We start from the raw sequence: 19,318 nt of genomic DNA on the forward strand, positions 1-19,318 counted from the left end.
GAATCTGATGAAAAAGAGTTGAGTGACATCAGGATATTGATGGCACCTCATTCCAAATCAGATGACCTCATTCAGTGGCTTCAAACAGATGCTGAAGCATAGAGGATAACACAGAACTGTGGCACACTATAAGTGCCCTTCAGGCATCTGAAGAGTGCTGTCATAACACTCCCTTCCCCACCCACTCTGCATCTGTCTTCTTTCCTCCAGGCTAATCATACCTAGTTCATTTAACCTTTCCTCATAAGGCTTCTTTTCCAGACCCTTAATCATTTTAATTGCTCTCCTCCGAATCCGTTTCCCTAAATATGCTTTAAAGTGCAGTGTCTAGAAGTTGACAACAACTCCAGATTAGGTCTGTGGAATAAAGTGAATATATTAATATTACTTCTTGTGAGTTGGAAGTTATGGTTGGTATGTGCCAGCACATTTCCATTAGTGTGAATGCAGAGGGGCAACGAAGACGATAAACAGGTTGTTTACCTGTAACTGATGCTCTTCAAGTGTTCCTATGTGAATCCAAATTAATGGGAATATGAAGAAAATATTTTTTGTGACTTGGAAACTATGATTCTATTAATGAAGTATAAAAATTGCATTAATCTTTTTTTGCAGCTACATCACACTGCTGACTCATTTTTAGCTTGTGATTTGACCAAGATCCTTTGCACATGTAGAATTACTAAGCACAGTATCTCCAATCCTATTTGTGTATTTGATTTATTTTTCCTACATGCAGAAATTTGTTGAATTTCATGTTAGATCAGAAGAACTGGGCTGAAACAATCAAAGTCATTTTGAATTTTATTAATGTATTCTGAGGCATTAACTATTCCTTGCAATTCTGTGTTATCTGGAAACTTGATAAGGATTCCCTTTAACCCTTCATCTGTGTAGCCGGGAAATATGTTGAAGGCCCATACCATAGCCCTGCAGCACCCCACTCTAACTCTCCCTCCAATATGATGAGGAGCCACTGATGAATACTAGGAGTACAGTTTACAAATGAGTTGTGGATCTACCTGACAGTATTATAATCTAGCCTGCATTTGACCAGTTTGCTAAGCAAAATATCATTGGGAATTTTGTCAAATGCTTTGCAGAACTAAGATGAATTATATCCACAGCATTCCCACAACCAACTAAGCTAGCAACCAGAACACAAGATATAAGATCCCTTTGGCAGGATTCATTCTTGGTAAATCCATGCTAGTTTCTAATAATCACTGCATTATCAGGATATTTCCACATTGCCTGAATCTATATTCTAGTATCCTGCCAGCTACTGAAGTCGGACTGAGTGGTCTGTAGTTCTGCAGATCCTCCTTTCTGAAGGAGGCTGATATCGTACCAGTCTCCAGTTGTGTGGCACCCTCACCCATTCTCCAGGATTTTTCAATGACAGACAGGCAGCGGTTTTGAGAGCACATCGGCAAGTTATTTTTATATCCTAGGATGCAATTCATCTGACTAAATACCTAAACTCATTTGAGTAGATAGGTGTTTCCTGGCAAACTCCATATCAGTCCTCACACTGCTTTTGTGAGATTGCTCAATTCTCCTTTGGGGCAAAATAGGAGTGGAGTAGCTCATCTTGCCTCTGTCACCCATCAATATCTCACCGTCCTTACTGAACCGTTTTCTCTGGGCATACCTTAGAAGAGCCCCTTTTTCCTGCGCATCCCTTACCAGCCTTGGTTCCTTCTGAGCTTTAGCTTTTCTGACAGTAGTTCCTTGCCAACTGCAGTCTAAACACAACTCAAAGAATATGTATCGAGGGTTTGAGGGGCACTTTACAAAATACACATTTTTTTTCTAAAAGATAAAAATGTTTAATTTTTTAAAATACAAATGGCAGGTGGAATCAAGGAACTCACAAAAACAAATAAAAACTATTTTAACATATGATAGCAAAACTGGCCATGCTATACAAAATCAGATCATTTGAGCATAACAAAGCTATTTTAAAAGTTTAACCTTTTCCTTTAAAACCCTAAATTTAGGATTACTGTTTACTTTCTTATTAAATAAGGCCAAAATGTCCTCTTCAGATTTATGATGATCACCCGCAACTGCATAATACTGGGCTAAAACCTACACAATAAAGAGAGAGAAATATACATGTCACATTGAAAGCCTTTCATGCTGTTCTAAAATCAGTTTAAGCACAACTTCTGGACTGTATCAATAGCTTGATAAAATAATTCAAAGTGTTGGTTTTTACCCTTAAAGTTCTATATCACCTAGGATCACGGGATTTGAATCAAACACCTGTTTCCTAACAACCTGCTTGTATGCCGAGACCTTCAGTGCAGGTCTTACTTTAGGTGTCCCCACCTTTAGAGGGGAAGGGAATGACTACTAGGGCTGTATATAAACAAAAAAAGAAGACTGGATTAAATTCAACCTAATCCCGATTATGTGCATTGCCAAACTGATGCATAGAATTGAGTGCATTGAATCAAACCACGAGATCGTATTGGTTCAGTGTATTGGTGGGAGCCTTACCTGATAAGTGAGCAGCAGGCTCCCTTTCATGACAGTGTTTCCCTTCCCAGGGCATTGTGTGCCAGTTTCCAGGGAGAAAAGCAACATTTTGAAAAGTTACTGCTTGCTGATAGGATTGAACATTTCTTATGAGACAGGAAGGGAGCTCACTGTGGAACAATCAGGTAAGGTCTCCTCACCACTGATGCAGTTCAATATTGTATTATATTGAACTATATCATTTTATCAGGCAGATTTTTCACTGGATATGGTCTAATGAAAAATTGCCCAATAGAGCATATATCACGTCAGGTCAGATTATTGGCACAATGCAATGCACAACCATTGGGTGGGTCCTTTTCAGTGGTGGCATCCAGCCTTTGGAATGCCTTCCTCATCCATATTTGTCAGGTGCCTACATTATACCTGCTGCCCAAAAGCTAGCAAACCTATTTGTGCAAGTTTTGGGCAGCATTTGACCAACGTTAACTCTGTGTTGCTTATTTGCCGTCGGCTGCTGGTCTTGCCTTCTATTTCTGTTAGGAATGGTTGCGAGCTGCCATTGGGGCTATATATGGTAGAAAGGATGTTTATGAACAATCCATATGAAGCTTTTAGTTAAAAAAAAAAGACTTTGGGCTAAAGGCTGCAATCTGAAGTGTCATACTTTAAAGCAAGCCCCATGGAAATCTAAGGGATTTACATGCTTAAAAGAAAGCTCAGTCTCACTGTGGTTAGTAATTCACTTATACATACATGCACTTTGCTTAGATTGGAATCAATCCTAGCCTGCCTGAGTGTAAGTTCTACTCATGTATGGGGTGATGGCACTACTTTATGCTGGTCAAAGACCGTAATAAAGATTGATTGATCAATTGATTGGTTGTGCAGGAAAACTGAGGGGGAGGGGGAGAGTAACCAGGATCATGGGGTGAGGGTGAAATTTTTCTCAATCCTTTTCACACCATGTCATTGCCCCAATGAAAATCCCACTCCTCAATGGCTATTTGCACTGGGAGGGGGACACCCTTTGGCTGCTGTTTACAAATATCAAACACATAAAGGCAAAGAATGCATTGGTGTAACTGCTAATTTCACAGTGACTAATGTAATGTGAGAACTTCATTATATCATATTTTGCATTTTAGCCAATATTAATACAAAAATACCAAATACTTATTTTGTATTTTAGCCAATGTTACAGAGCAGGTGAGAGGATGTGGGTGGGGAGGAGGAGTGGCTGTGGTCTATAAGAATAATATCTCCCTTACCAAGGTTCCTGTCATGAAATTGGCCTATATTGAATGTGTGCACCTACGTCCAAGTGTGTACCTTCAAGACTAAAGATAGACTGGTACTTCTGTTGGTGCACCGTTCATCTTGCTGCCCAACAGAGTCCTTAACTGAGCTGGCTGACTTGGTTGCAGAGCTTGTGTTGGAGTCTCCCAGACTAATAGTTCTGGGGGACTATAATGTTCACTTTGGAACCAAGTTGTCAGGATCAGCTCAGGAGTTCATAGTGGCAATGACAACTATGGGCCTATCCCAGGTGGTTTCAGGATCAACGCACATTGCTGGTCACACTCGCGGTTTGGTTTTTCGCTATGATCAGGAAGGTGTTCCGTGGGTGACTCCTGTGATTTCCCTTGTCATGGATGGACCACCATCTGGTTAAGGTTGGACTCAACAGTTTCAACCCTCCTCCACAGGGGTAAAGGACATATTAGGATGGTCCGCCCAAAAAGGCTTTTGGATCCCATAGGATTCCAAGAAGCCTTAGAAGGTTGGTTCTGCCAGCGATTCTGTTGATGCCTGGTTCAGACTTGGAATAATGAACTCACTAGGGCAACAGACATGATTGCTCCTAAGTGCCCTCTCTGACTCGCTTCTAAATTAGCCACTTGGTATACAGAACAACTACAACTACAGCGCAGAAAGACTCAGCGCGAATCTAGATTACAGATTTCAAAACAGAGTGCATTTGAAAATCTATGCTCTGGCAATGCATGCAGCAAAGAAGCAGTTTTTTTCTGCCCATATTGCTTCTGAAAGCTCACATCAGTGGAATTGTCTAGGGTTGTGAGAAGGCAGGTATATGCCCCCTGAATAAGTATTTGGATCCATCAGTTACCCATTGTGACATTTTAATGAGTTTTTCACAAATAACATGTCTTGTATTCGAGCTGAACTAGACTCTACAGTTACTGCAGAGTCTATTGGGAGGTGTGCAGCCTGTGGTTAAATTGGATCAGTTTCAGTTTGTGATTCCCGAGGATGTGGACAAGATACTTGGTACACTGCGCCTTACCACCTGTTCTCTCAACCCTTGCCCAACATGGCTTATAAGATCTAGCAGTGAAGTTATTGGAGAGGGCCTTGTTAAGATCATTAATGCTTCTCTGAGGGAGGGCAGGATGCAGGATAATGTACTCCACTGTACATTAAACTATTGCTTCAGCTTCCTTTCTTCTTTGCCTCATGGCATACATTATCTTCTTCAATTGCTCTCTTTTTATTTTGTTTTTTATAAGTATTGTTCAATTCTCTCTCTCTCTCCATTCCTTTCCTTGCTTTCCCCCCCAACTCTACAAGCTGCCCCGCCCCCTCCTTTTGCCTGGAAGCACTCTCTCTTTCTTCCTCTAAGCACTCTTACCCATAGTAGAGAAATGACACTCCTCTTGGTTATTGTTTGTGGTATTTATTTTAAAATGTGAAAAGAACAGCATGCCCACTTGGCTTCAACCCTTTTCTAAGCCTTTGAGAATGTTCCCTGATGCAAGGCAAGGGTCTATGGTACAGATTGTGTTCAGCTCCTAGAGCTGATCTTTTTTCAACTGGATGGGCTCTTCATCCTCAGTTAGGGAGAGAAGCTTCAGGAAGCACCTGTACTCTTGATACAGCTTAGGAATTATCTTTAAAGTGATAACTATATGGCAATTATATCAGAAAATGAAAGTGTATCTGTAGATTGACATTTATGTAGTTTGACACCCCCCCCCAGTGTCCCCCGCAGTGTTTTTTTAAGGTGCTTCAACATACCTTTTTCCTTAGTTTTTTAATTGCTATTTCGTTGTCAGGTGCCTGCTTCAGAACAGCTTTTATGGTTCCTTTCCAACTGAATTTACCTGTAAAATTCAGGTTAGGGACGATATCAGGCTAAATTACACATGAGTAGTTCAAATGAAGTTGAGACAAGTTGAGACAAGTCATGACTATAACTAACTTGTCCCATGAGTACTTTAGTCTGTCAGTCAAGGTACAAATAAAAAAAGATGCTGTCTGACAACCTGACTAAATTTACTTGTGGAAATCCCACTTGAAATTAAAATAATAAGATAGGCATGCCTGACTTGTCCTTTTAATTTTAATTGGACTCCCTCAAGTAAATTTAGTCAGGACCTCTATACGTTTGGGAGAAAGTTACTACTGAAATCTACCACCAATTTCAAATGCTATGATCAGCTTAGCTACTTGCTTGCTACACAAGTTGCTACTCTGAGAATATTCTAACAGCTGCAGGTATTGCAATTGATTGTTGCTGTAAAAGAAGCAATACTCTTCTGGCATAAGAAGAAAATATTTGTAAAACCTTACAGAATACATAAGTCAACCATTAGCCCCTATGTCTGAGCAGCTGCTAAGTGGTAACATCTGGACCGAACATGAATATGACAAATATTTGTATACCACTTTTCAATAAAAGTTCCCAAAGCAGTTTACATAAATATAAATAAATAAAATGGCTCCCTATCCCCAAAGGGCTCGGTCAATCTAAAAAAGAAAAGTAGGACAGACACCAGCAACAGCCACTGGAGGGATGCTGTGCTGGGGATGGATAAGGCCAGTTGCTCTTCCCCTGCTACACACAGAGAATCACCACTTCTTAAAAGGTGCCTTTCTTGTTTTCAGCTAGCAGGGAACACAGAAATAAAACAGCTGTGTAGATTGGCATCTACTTCAATATGCTTCTATATTTCCTATTTTTCAAGGGGAATTTTTGCTATCTATAAATACAAATAACGAAGTACCAATTACAATAGATGCAATGACCTATAGATACATCACACTCAAAATTATACTCTACAATCATAACAGAACAGGGTTGCACAACATTGGCCCTCCTGCAAATGTTGAACAACTCCCCCCTTCATACAAGATTACTGGCCATAGTGGCCAGTAGTCAGGGATGATGGGAGTTGTAGTACAACAGCAGCAGGAGGGCCCAAGTTGTGCAGCCCTGTAATAGACTGAAAAAAGCCACATTAGTTATTTATAGACAATATTTGAAAACATACGACACCATAATTTATGGAATAGGAAACAATGGATCCTGCCCATACGTTTACTGTTAAAAAAAAAACCCAATCTGAACTAGTTAGTGAAGGCGATGACAGGGAGGAAAGATAAGGGAGAGAGAAAGGGGAAAATAGGAGACCTATGATAAACCAGTATATGAAAGTGAAACAATGCTTAAACCTGTTTACACTCTCCCCTACACCTTAACAACTTTAACATTAACAATAACACTAAAACACATTACAAATTGGCTGAGCTCTTATGTTATTGTCCGTATAAATAACTTTAGCTTACAATTAGATACAGCTAAACTTCCAAGTTAAAATTACCTTGATGTTCATCCTCATTTTCTTCACTTACTGCAGTATTCATTCTTTTTTGTACCATGTGAGATTCATCTAAGTTTACAAGGGTGGGGAGAGGGGGAGAACACAGTGACAAGAAAGTCAAGCGCAGGAGAACCATTAGGAAGCAAACACCATTAATCTACCAACAGAGTTTAGGCCAGGGGTTCTCAACTCTTTTGTACCACAAGGATTACCCATGGTCCCCCATCCCATTTATATTATATTTGTATAAGGCTCCAGGAAAAATAAGAGGAACATTTTCAAGAACTTCTTTGGGAAGGGAGGAGCTAGGTTGGGAAAGGATGGAGAAAGGAGAGATGGGGGAGGGGGACAACTGAAAAGTAAGCAGCAGTAAGCTGAATGCCTGTGATAATTCAATAGGACTCTAGAACTAGAGCAAGCAAGCATTGGCACCAAAGAAGCAAATTACTGAGAGGCAGCCTTCCTTCTAAGGTGTGCGCGCGCACCTTCCTCCAGCCCCCCACGCATCAGTTTCTGGCAGAGGCTCAGTCTCTTCTGCTCCCGCCACCACTACGTTTTCCCCTCTCCCTGGCCAGGACGCTGCCACTGCCGCCTCCTCCAGTTCCAGCTGCAGAGAGATCTGCAGATGAAGCTAGAGGAAGGAAGCAAGGGCAGCTGAGAGCTGCATTCGTGGTCAACGAATGAAGCTCTCGAGCCATGTGGAGGAGGCAGGGAGAAGTGAGCCACATGGAGGGCTCAGAGTCAGGAGGCAAGGGCAGCCGATAGCTGCCTGCCGGAGAAGCGAGTAGGAGAGCGGGAGAAGCTCCTGAGCCATGTGGAGGTCCCGGGAGGCAAGGACAGCCGATAGCTGCCTGAAAAGTGAGCAGTCGGGGAAAAGCTCCCGAGCTGTTCCATCTTTCTTCCCCCTTCCTCATAAAAGCCTGCACCACCACCCCCAACCCTCATCAAGCCAAGCCTGTCCCAAAGCTGGGAGTATTGTGTCATTTTTAAGTTCACCTGAGGCTGCAATAGGAGAGCTGCATTAAGCAGGCAACCAAATGCTGCTTTGAGAGGGGATGTTAGTCAGGAAAACATGCAGCATAGTCTGGCTCAGCCTGTCCCAGGCAGCTGAACTCTATGAGGGAAGGGTAACAAAATATAGAATATTTTAGTCTGCATTACACATTAGTGATGTGCACGGAACCGGAGAAGAACCGAAGAACCGGTGGTTCTGCCAGTTCAACAGGGTGCGTGTCTAACTTTAAGAGTGAGGGTGGGTGCACTTACCCCTCCTGCCACGTTCCCCCCACCAGCATCTGTTTTTTTCTAAGCCCATCAGGGCGGCAGCGTACCTTCCTGCCACCCCATTGTCTGGATATGACCAGAAGTCTCCGACACACTGGCACATGCACGATGTGCGTCGGGGATTTCTGGTCATATCTGGACAATGGGGGCAATGGAGCAGCAGGGAGGTAAACTGCCACCCCAATGGGCTTTGGAAAAAAATGGACATCGGCAGGGGGAAAGTGGCAGGAGGGTTAAGTACACCACCACCCCATCTTCGAGCCCCCCCCCCCGGCGTGGTTCCATGCGCATCCCTATTACACATTACTAAAGGCTGTTGTCAGCCATTTAGTATGATGATTTGTGAAGTGCTTACATTAGGGATTAAAAAAAATCAGAATGATTAATAGAGGAAAAGAGAGAGCATCTTTTAAATTAAAAAACAACAATTATTCCCTCTCCAAACACTTTAGATAGGATCTTATTATTTTTTATAGCAGTCTCAGATGGGGGCGGGCTATCATCCCTCAGCTGCTGATCCGACAGCTAAAAGCTGTCCTTAAAAAAGTTTCTATTTGGATGTTTCCTTGAGATATTTAATAAATAACACCTTAGAGTGTGGCACACATTCTTTTGTGAGCTGGGAATCCCATGCATGCACTCCAGCATGACAAAAATGCAGGACAAAGATCCAGTAAATACATTCTTAAGCATTTATAGTTTCTAGTTCTGAATAATTCTCCTATGCTTCCTTTTGCTTTCATCCCTCTTCCCTGTCTATACCCTTTTCTTATTGTTTTGATGAGTTTTAAATTGTGACTTTGTGATTGTCTTTTAAAATATGCTATTGTACAGTGCTTAATAAATTAAGGTGCTTTATAAATGTAAACATGATGATGATGATAATGTCTCACATTTGCTCCATAGTAGTGCCACCATGGTAGGCGGGGGGAGGGGGTGGGTGGATGAGGGAGATTAAAAAAAAATTGTGCACCACGCAAAGCACAGCACATTCTTTTCTTCTATATGTAAGAAAGAGAGACATGCGCACACTGCCTTGATACTGCCACCCAGAACAAAACTCTTTCCACTCACTCATGACAAAAATTAGAGGGAACACTGCTGAGAGGCAGCTCTAGGCCCTTTTCATGGCCTTTTCTGGGAAAGGCTGGGAACATTAGAGCCTCCTGCACTCATTCTGGTGTTTCAGCAATGAAGGTATACCATAATTTTCGGCAGAAACGCCACAGCAGGTACAGTTTTAAAAGTTGTTTATGCCGACACGGCATTTATGTGGGAATTTGGAACAAGCTGGAAAAGTGCTCCCACAACAACAACAAAATGCATGATGTCCCCCTCTTTACATGGGCTTTCTGAAAATTTTCAACTTTTTCCCTTTACTGCAGCGTTTAAACCAATGCGACATTTCTGGTGAAAATTATGGGAATAAAATTCAAGAAAAATAAAAGTTGTACTACATTTGATTATAAATGTTTTTGGGGAGCTCTCTTTAATCGTATGTTTAATTTTCCACAGACCACTCTAGACCTATCCCATGGACCCCAGTTAAGGTCTCTTGCTTTAGGCCTATCAAAAGAGAAACACATAATTAAAGCTAAACTCTGTACTTGTCGAGTGAAGCAGAGGTCTTGCTCTGCTGAACTATTCATAAACACTTCTTATGATTAGTGGTGTGCGTGGTTCGGTTCAGGGGCCATATGGAACGCCGCTGGACCGGTCCGGAATTCCGGCAGTTTGGAAGGGCGGGGGGGTGTGACTTTGAGGGGGTGGTGGTAGTACTTAACACACACACACCCCCGCCGCTCTTCCCCCTCCGGCGCTGGTGCATTTAAGAAGCTTCTTGGGGCGGCAGAGTTCCTCTCTGCCGCCCCTGCCCCCGTCGTTGTTCATTAATGCCTGCAATGCCGAAGAGCTAGCGGAGCGCATGTGCCCTTCGTGGCGCGCGCGCTAATCTACGCTGCGGGCGCACGCACCGTAAAAGGCCCATGCGCTCCGCCAGCTCTTCGGCATTGCAGGCATTAATGAACAACGACGGGGGCAGGGGCGGCAGAGAGGAACTCTGCCGCCCCAAGAAGCTTCTTAAATGCACCAGCGCCGGAGGGGGAAGAGCGGCGGGGGGGGGGGAGTACTACCACCCTCCCCCTTAAAGTCACACCCCCGCAAGTGCCGGACCAAGCTGCATCCGGACCATGCACACCACTACTTATGATAGGAAAAAATCAGGAGAGGCTTGCTGTTCCTATAACAAAAGGCTGTTCTGTCCGTCAGTAAGTCATCACTCATCCTCACCTCAGTATCTCCTCTCAACCCTGATTTACTTTATTTAGAATTTATATTTAGCAATTAAAAAAAGTTATTCTATCCTTTGCTTTAAAATGTTAACGTGGTAAAAGTATAACATGTCAGTTTTGTACCTTCTGAAAGCTTGCGCTTGCGCTTCTTTGCATTTGATTTGGTCCTTGGTTCTTCTGTATGAAGGCCATTTCCATTCATTTCCAATTCAACTAAATCAATCGCTTGTTGCTTCTTTGATATTTTCAAATTATTTTTTTTGGAAATTTTACCATTCTCATCCTCCGGTTCTTCTCTCTTAGACTTTTTACTTTTTACAATCTCTAAGCTGTCTTGTTCAGTTTGTAACCTCTTCTTTTTGGTCTTTTTGCTATTTTGTCTCTCTTCCTTCCGTTCCCTTTTGCTCTTTTTCTTTGCAGGTTTCTCCATTTCTATCACATTATCTTCCAGTGGGGTTGGCATAACCTGACTTTTTGAAGAGTGCTTTCCAATGGTCTCATGTGGCTTCTCTTGTGCTTCAATCAGTTCCTTTAGATTGAGAAGGCAAAAAGGGGCTCAAACTCCACCAACATAAGGCTTCTCAGGGGCAAGATGTGGGGGAAGGATTCAGCAGTTCACCAGATATAAAGAAAGAACCTCAAATTGCAGATGTTTGTTTCAAAGGGTGCACACATATTTGAAACCATGTACAGGAGAAGATTTGGAGCAGGGAAACAGCAGGGTTAGGCACTTCTCCACTCGTTTGCCTCTTCTCAAAACAGCTTTATTTAAATACACATATACACAAAAACTGAAGAGGTAGTGAGCCTCTAAAGCTGCTCAGTGTGTTTGTAGCTTATGTGAAACTTGAACCACAAACTTCTGGCTCACATTCAAAATCACCATGATGCTCTTACTCTACTATTCATCTATTTATATTCATCTATTATATATTATATTATATATAATATAATATATATATATATAATATATAGATGAATAATATATTATATGAATAATATATGAATAATATAATATATAGATGAATAATATATTCATCTATTGAGGCATTTTACAAAAAAATTGTGTCATGTTTCTAGTTCACCTTTTATTAAACCCAGTGTTTATCCACACAATTATTTTGATTGTTCTGGAAAGGCTATGTCTAAAATCCAAATTAAAAGGTCAGCCCAGTATGCAAGCACATCACTTGGGCCTTGGGCCCGATCCAGCAGGGCTGTTCTTATGTTCTTAGTATTTAAACAATATCTTTTCCCAGCTACGTTAAAAAAAATTCCTTCTGCAGGAGTGTTCAATTCACGTACCTTCTTGGTAGCTTCTGAAAAGATATCCCACACCTGGTCCTGTAGAGCAGCACTATGTATTTTCAAACTGTTCGCCATCCAATTCTGTTGAGGTGGAAAAACACAGAAATTCTATTTTGAAACAATGCAGGCTCACTTCCTGATAAAGCTGATCATTTACCTTTGCAATGCTCAGTCAGTTCAGCAGAACTGCCAAATATGCAATGATAACTGGACAAGTAACTGGATCACTGTGCACAAGCCCGTTTCTTCAGAAATAACAGCGAAAGGCAGAGTTGTGGCTGTGCACAATATCCCCCTCTACTGTGCCTAGCAAAAGTCATGTGATGTCGCACACCAGCTGGTTACCCATGCCCTATACAGATATTACATTGTATGGGCCTATAGGTGCACAAGTGTCTGTACTAGGCTTGTGCCCGAAATGTTTCGGAAGCCATTATGAAGGCCTCCGAAACATTTCGGCGCTCGGGGCAGTTTCGGCGCCGAAACGCCGATGGGGGTAGCACTTTAAGGGCGGGGGAGGGTGTACTCACCCCTCCCGCCGCGCTGTTGATTTTAAGCCCCTCGGGGCGGCAGCGTTCCTCCCTGCCGCCCCATTTCCCCCGTCAGCCGGAAGTGGTTGGAAGTCGCGAGCGCACGTGCGCCTGTCGTGCGTGTGCACACAGCAGAAAAACGCGCGCACACGATGGGCGCACATGCGCTCGCGACTTCCAGCCGACGGGGGAAACGGGGCAGCAGGGAGGAATGCTGCCGCCCCGAGGGGCTTAAAATCAACAGCACGCCGGCAGGGGAAATGTGGCGGGAGGGGTGAATACACCCTCCACCGCCCTTAAAGTGCTACCCCTGTTGGCGCCGAAGATTTTCGTGCACATCCCTAGTCTGTACATGCTTGTGTTTCAGTGACTGTATCTGCCTCCATTTTAAAAGCAAACCAAGGCACAGGCTCTCTCAAATGTAGGTTACAGAGTGAAAGTATACTACTATATTTGTGTTGAACAAAATGTGAGGATAACTCTGTGTGCGCAGATCTTTGCTTGTGTTGAACATAAAGTGTGAATATAGCTCCAAAATCTGGGATATCTCCAATGTCTAGGAAACAGGAGAGTAGCATTGCTAGATTGCTTTTATGTTCTGCCTTTCTAACCTGGTAACAGCAGTTATATTGATCAAACACCACTGATGTGGGGAGGCAGATTACAAGTGGCCAGAAAATGACTCTAATTATCTTGCCAGGAAGCTTCTGGTGTCCCCCCACTCCCATCTTAATTAATATTCAATTGGAAACGTTTGTTTTTCAAGGCAATTAGTTTTGGAGTGAGTGTTGATCAACATCTTTGCTCCCCACTCACGGCCCCATCCCTCCAAATAATTTTGCTTCCACCTAGCCCTCTTGTAAGTCCGCATTCTGCCTAGGGTGTCCTTGCATTGGAGTTAAGGCTTTTGCCATTTTGCTTTTGCATTTGCCATCCCAGGTGTGCCAATGAGCTCGCTTTATACTTGAGCTCCCTGGAGAGAAGGATCTCTCACAGCTAGATTCAGGTAGCCATGAAAAACGCCTCTTTTCTTTCACCCTTAAAGCCTCTATCCCCCTTCCTAGTATCACAACTTGGTAGCATGCCTAACCAACCACTTTTTCATTTCCTATTACCCCTCAAGAAAGCAACTCTTTGTTTTCAATGTCACATCTCCATCCTCTTTCCCTTTCCAGCACGGCCACATTGTGGCTGCCTGTTCCACACCGCTCTTAAGACCTCGTAACACTATGAGGTCACATTGTTGCCCTGTGTGAACTAAGTGTGTCACCCAAAACATAATACTTGGTCATGAGAAATACAAAATTTGGGTAGTTACAGATCATCATTTTATCATGTCATAACTGCACAACATGTGATAACATTCTCCTTACCACTTGGTAGGACAAGGCAGACTTGGTCTTAGGGAGGAGAGCTGATCTTGTGGTAGCAAGCAAGAACTGTCCCCTTTGCTAAGCTGGGTCCACTCTGGTTGCATTTGAATGGGAGACCACACGTGAGCACTGTAAGATATTCCCCTCAGGGGATGAGGCTGCTCTGGGAAGAGCACCTGCATGCTTGCATGCAGAAAGTTCCAAGTTCCCTCCCTGGCATCTCCAAGATAGGGCTGAGAGAGATTCCTGCCTGCAACCTTGAAGAAGCCGCTGCCAGTCTATGCAGACAGTACTGAGCTAGATGGATCAATGGTCTGACTCGGTATATGGCAACTGCCTATGTTCCTATGACTATTCTGAGGTGAGAGCACTCAGCCCAGGACAGTTTGATTATTTCTAGAAAAACTGATCTATCATTATTGAACTTCTTATGAATGAACTAAAGGTTTCCCGAACAGTTTGAAAGTAGGGCAATCAAGTGCCCAATTGGTTTACCCCTAAACAACGTACCTGAAATTTGCCCTTTTTTCTTGGAATATTGTCATAGGCGTACATTTGTTCTAAAATGTCTCGAACTTTGGGGTTAATGCTTGTTTTCTGTATTGTGTCATGAATCTTCTGCAAGGAATAAGCAGACATAATTTTACCAGAGTATTCCAACATTCTTAAACAGAAAGTTTTGATGCAGTCAGACCAGATATAGTATGAACACTTGTAACCAAAATGCTAGAGTCCCACAGCTGTCCGTTTCCTCTGCCTACAGGGCTCTGGGGTGCTCAGAACTAAAACTGATATTGGGAGAGGTTTGATAACAAACCTCCTATCATTTTTTATTTTAAATGGACACTTCCTCAAAAGAATACAGTAGCTGAGAACAAAAAGCAGCAAACAACAGATAACACGAGAGAGGAGCAGACCTTTTGCAGAGAAGTTATTAACTCTTTCCGTGAGTTATCTTCTCTGCAAAATGTCTGCTCGATCCTCTTTCATGTCTTATCTGTTTGTTGCTTTCGGTTCTCAGCCTCTGTATTTAAGTGCCTTCAGCTGGCATGCTAAATGGAGCACCGAGTATGGTGTATTACACTGAAACATTTGCTTGGTTTTGTTTAGCTTACATGTTTTGTGCGGAAATGTGTAAGTCATTTCAATATCTTTTACATATTAAGGAGATCATGTGAAGTTTGTCTTATTGCTGGTTTTAATCTTAAAGCTCTAGATGGCCTGGGATGAGTGTATCTGAAGGACTGCCAACCCATGAGCACAAGCCCATGAACTGAGGCCCAATTCCATGTGTCCTTTTTTTGGAGTTGTGGTGGCCACCACAGTTAGGGTTCTCCCTGTAATTCTGCCTTGATGATGAAACACATTCCATGATTTTGTTTTGATTATGGAACATATGGCACCTAATGCCCAGACTGCTATGCTTCAGGTGCCAGATGAAAGGTGTCCCATTCTCACAAGCTTTTGGAGGATATCATTATAAAATCTTGAAGCTATTGTCCTTAAAAAAATTGAATCTGTTTTATTTTGTATTTTAGTCTTGTTTTAATTCTGGACGTAAGTTGTCTTGGAGGCAGTTTGTGAAAAAGTAACTTACATTTAGCTAAAACCAGATGCAGTGTTACCATGTGTCTGTCTGTCTCTCTCACACACACCTGAATCGTTCAGGTAAATCTTCTTTACCTGAATCCATTCCTGCTGTTTGACATCCCCTTTGGCAGTTTTGACTTCATAACCCTTGCCACCATACTTCTGGTCTTCACTTATGCATTTCACATGGCATTTATAGTCATCACCCCTTAAAAAGAGTAAATGTAAACAACCATTGATTCAGATAGATTACATTTTAGCACAGCATTTCAAGAACAGGATGCTTTCAGCTATGAACCTCTTGGTCAGCTTGATATAAACCAGAAATGCCTTTGGAAAACTACTGGCAGAGACTCCCCAGCATCTCAACCATGATTCTTTCCCAGAGCTACTGTTTGAGATTTCTTTAACTAAAGATAGCACCCTGCCAAATAAATTGAGACAAGTGGCTACCGAGCAGAAGGCCTTTTTGGTGGTTGCACACCATTTATGAAATAGCCTCCCCAATGAGATAAGTCTGGCTTCGTCACTTTGTTCTTTTAGACAATCATTTTGTTCACCCAGGCCGTTTAAATTTTGGTTTTTCAGATTTGAGCTCATTTTAAACTAATTTTAAAATGAGTTTTTAAGCTGTTTTGTACTGTATTTTTGTATTTTCTTCTTTTTTGTCTGTTATGTGTTTTTATTGCTTGTTTTAAATCCTCTGTTGTGAGCTGCCCAGAAAACAATTTGTTATGGGGCAACTAACAAATAAAAGTATGTATTATTAGTGCTGCTGCTACAGCAGCAGCATTTACTGAATCTGGAACTTTCTGCATGTGAAACATGTATTCTACCACTGAACAATAAACACTCTCACATACACTACACTGTTTCAATCCTGAAAATGTTTATGAACTCTGTTGACCCACAGTGGTGCATCCAAGAATCAACGCAGATACCCAAGTTCAAATGATTGCTTTTGAAGTTCACTACAGATACCTGAGAAACAGCGTAACACATTTCACAGTGGTACTGGGAGACTAAAGCCGAACTACAGAGTTAGGTGTGCTTTATACCCATCTGTTTAAATGGGATTAGATGCATCAAAGTGCATACGACGAGGCAGCACAGAAGTTAAAAACTATGAAACACTTTGTGCAATAATACTAGTATGCTACATATGGCAAATGGGGCATAAATCTACCCATGGAAATCCTCTTTTAAATACAAGAGCATGACACATGAGTAAAACTATGTTTGAAGAATAGCTGAACAGCCCCACGATGAAATGAGTAATAAACTAGCTTATTTTCCAAATAGTGAACACTCTGGTCTACCTACCAGAAATCTTTGCCACAATCCATACAAGAAAGGCATTGACAGTTCCGGCACATATTTACATGCTTTTCTACCTGTCCCTTCTTCACAGATTCTCCACATGCATTACATGTAAAAACCACCATTTCTGTTTCTTCAAAGGCTGCTAGAATTGCTGCTCTTTCAAAGAATGCTAGAAATTAAAAAGAAAAGAGAATTTTTATTGCTTTAAAAAAGAACTACATAAAGATATTCAGACCTCTTAAATTTAAAATTATTACGCATTCAGGGCCATTGATGTTAAGGAATCCCAAGGTGGTATATTTATGGTGAATATAAAATGCACTTTGAGTTGAAAGAAAGTTTTCTGGGGATGAACTGGTAATGGTAAAAGACAGAGGCTGTAATCACACTTTCTTGCACTCTGAAGTCACTGGGTCTTGCTTTTCAGACTGGGCGTATTCTAAGCCCTCCTTTCATTTGTTCCTCTTTCAGAAAAAAAGAATACCTTCCTTGAAACAAAGAGAAATTTGTCTCAAAGCAGGCAAATTTCACCACTCATCCTGCAAGATGTCTTATTGGTTTTTCACCAGTAGCCAATAAAGCACATCCCTGGATGGAGCAGGGATGATAGAAAGACCCTACAAGAGGCCCTATGAAACAGTTCAGAAACCCTGCAATGTATTTGGACTGGAAGATCTGAGGTAAGGGCAATATCTGTAACACTCTAAAAGTACAAACCATTATGGTAATAAACATTATTCACTCATTCAAAAAGCATAATTAAAATGCCTTGTTGGAGCAGAAGAGGGTCCAGCTGGTTAAGAACTGCTCAAAAGCAGCCAGCTAGATAATCTGAAAGTTCACCAACAGGAAATGATGGTAATATCCTTTAGATGGTAATCTAAATCCAAAGACTGCCTTTGAATACTGAGGCTCCACTTAGGCACCATAGCCAACTGCAGATGAATAGCCCTGTAACTCATGAATTTGTAATTTCAACTTTAAAGCTTTATATATATAAAAAACTCAGCATACGTTGAACGTCCAACTTTCCTCAGCTGTCTACAAGCCTGCCTGCCTGGATCTATTCACAGTCCTCCCTGTAGCAGTTGAGAACAGAGCCCACAAGCCCATTCCTCATTCCCAGACTGGAGGATAAGGATGGGGATCAGGACGCTGGAGATGGGGACTTTTGTTGAAAATCAAAAGACAGACTGCCTTTGAATACTGAGGTTCCACTTAGGCACCATAGCCAACTGCGGATGAATAGCCCTGTATGCAGCTCATGAATCTGTCCAAGGTAATTTCAATTTTAAAGCCAACGAAGCTAGTAGCGCGGAATTCTGTACGCGAACAACCCATTATGTTTAAAAGTTCCTCCGTTTGTCAGCTTTCAACTCTCTGAGGCGCTCAGCCCAACGAGAGGGCAACTCCGCCCCCGCTAAACTGCTGCTACATACACACCAAGATTGCACAGAAGAAAACGGGGACGCTCGTATGTGCGGGGAGTGCGAAAGAGAGAGTGGCGAGAAGGGAAAGCAGCGAAGGACGGGTCACCTTAACAACAGATAGCCACGTTCACATACAGCCAGCTACAACCACACCGGTGCCGGCTCTCGCCGTTCAACCGTCCCGTCCCCAATAATTCTTCTCCTTCTTCTTCCTCCAACGTGCGATACCGGCCGGAAGCGGCTGCAGTGCCACCCATCGGTTGAAGGACTACATAGAGATAGGAATATCTAAGAGTGACGCGCACATTCTCTGTGTACGAACATTCCTGGTTCTTTCGCAATAATTTTTTTTGAGAACTGCCCATCAGTAACAATAGAAAAATTCAAGATTTTTGCGTACCTGTCTCCGCCGAGAAATACAAGGTAGCAACAAAGAATGGAGTTCCTACTCGTTCTAGTTCAGGTTTTGTTTTGCGTGGAAAATGTGGTTTGTTTGCTTTTTAAAGGGGGTTATCGCAGTTCTGTCAAATAGTCCAGAGTTGCCGGGTGGGTCTGACAGTAGTGTATGAGAACCCTTCAATGTAGTCCATTATCTCAACATATTATTTTTTTAAAATGCTGGAGCCCTCCTCATTTTATTTACCTCAAAACAAACAAACAAAACCCTATACATCCGTAGTTTGAGCTCAGTAGTAAACAGCGTTTTAAAATGCCTGCGGTGGAAGCACCAACAACCCATCTACCTGGTCATTTTCTGTCGGTGGCTGCTTTACATTTCCAGCGAAACATTCCCCATAGTCCTCAGATTCTATTGCTCCTTTTAAATATTTTTGGAATTTTAAAAAACTAAACAAAAATCAAAAATAATATTTTCTAGAAATAATTATAACAACAGCAACAATATACCTGACTTAGAGCTTTGCAGTTATCTTTTGCTAAACATCTTGATTTATGATTAGGTTTCTAGGGGCAGCTCTCACTTCCGCTCCACGGAGACTAAACATATCTTCTAATCTAAACCCGTCCATCTGTAGCCCGAAAATCCGTTGCGCTACTCTTGCATGTTATTATCTCTAT

At 42.1% G+C, this 19,318-nt stretch overlaps 2 protein-coding genes across 4 annotated transcripts in view; one reads left to right on the forward strand and one right to left on the reverse strand.

The window, feature by feature from the left end:
• Positions 1 to 1,807: 1,807 nt before the first annotated feature.
• LYAR (Ly1 antibody reactive) lies at positions 1,808 to 19,289 on the reverse strand. 3 transcript variants are annotated; one of them, XM_053255972.1, is made up of 9 exons: positions 19,148 to 19,289; positions 16,812 to 16,980; positions 15,582 to 15,696; positions 14,409 to 14,516; positions 11,993 to 12,076; positions 10,811 to 11,216; positions 7,113 to 7,181; positions 5,527 to 5,612; positions 1,808 to 2,094 (listed from the first exon to the last, which is right to left on the reverse strand). In XM_053255972.1, exons 2-9 carry the CDS (start codon positions 16,931 to 16,933, stop codon positions 1,960 to 1,962), a joined length of 1,125 nt encoding a protein of 374 aa, XP_053111947.1. In that variant the 5' UTR covers positions 16,934 to 16,980; positions 19,148 to 19,289; the 3' UTR covers positions 1,808 to 1,959. The 3 variants fall into 3 exon arrangements, with proteins under 3 accessions (XP_053111947.1, XP_053111946.1, XP_053111945.1); XM_053255971.1 differs by lacking the exon at positions 19,148 to 19,289 and adding an exon at positions 18,377 to 18,509; XM_053255970.1 differs by lacking the exon at positions 19,148 to 19,289 and adding an exon at positions 18,348 to 18,505.
• Positions 18,555 to 19,318, forward strand: part of ZBTB49 (zinc finger and BTB domain containing 49) — a 36,954-nt gene continuing 36,190 nt past the window's right edge. The window contains exon 1 of the mRNA XM_053255966.1: positions 18,555 to 18,664. The gene's annotated coding sequence lies outside the window, so the exon portion shown is untranslated. The remainder of the gene's footprint in view (positions 18,665 to 19,318) is intronic.

Source organism: Hemicordylus capensis, chromosome 5 (assembly GCF_027244095.1).
Source record: "Hemicordylus capensis ecotype Gifberg chromosome 5, rHemCap1.1.pri, whole genome shotgun sequence".
Classification (NCBI taxonomy): domain Eukaryota; kingdom Metazoa; phylum Chordata; class Lepidosauria; order Squamata; family Cordylidae; genus Hemicordylus; species Hemicordylus capensis.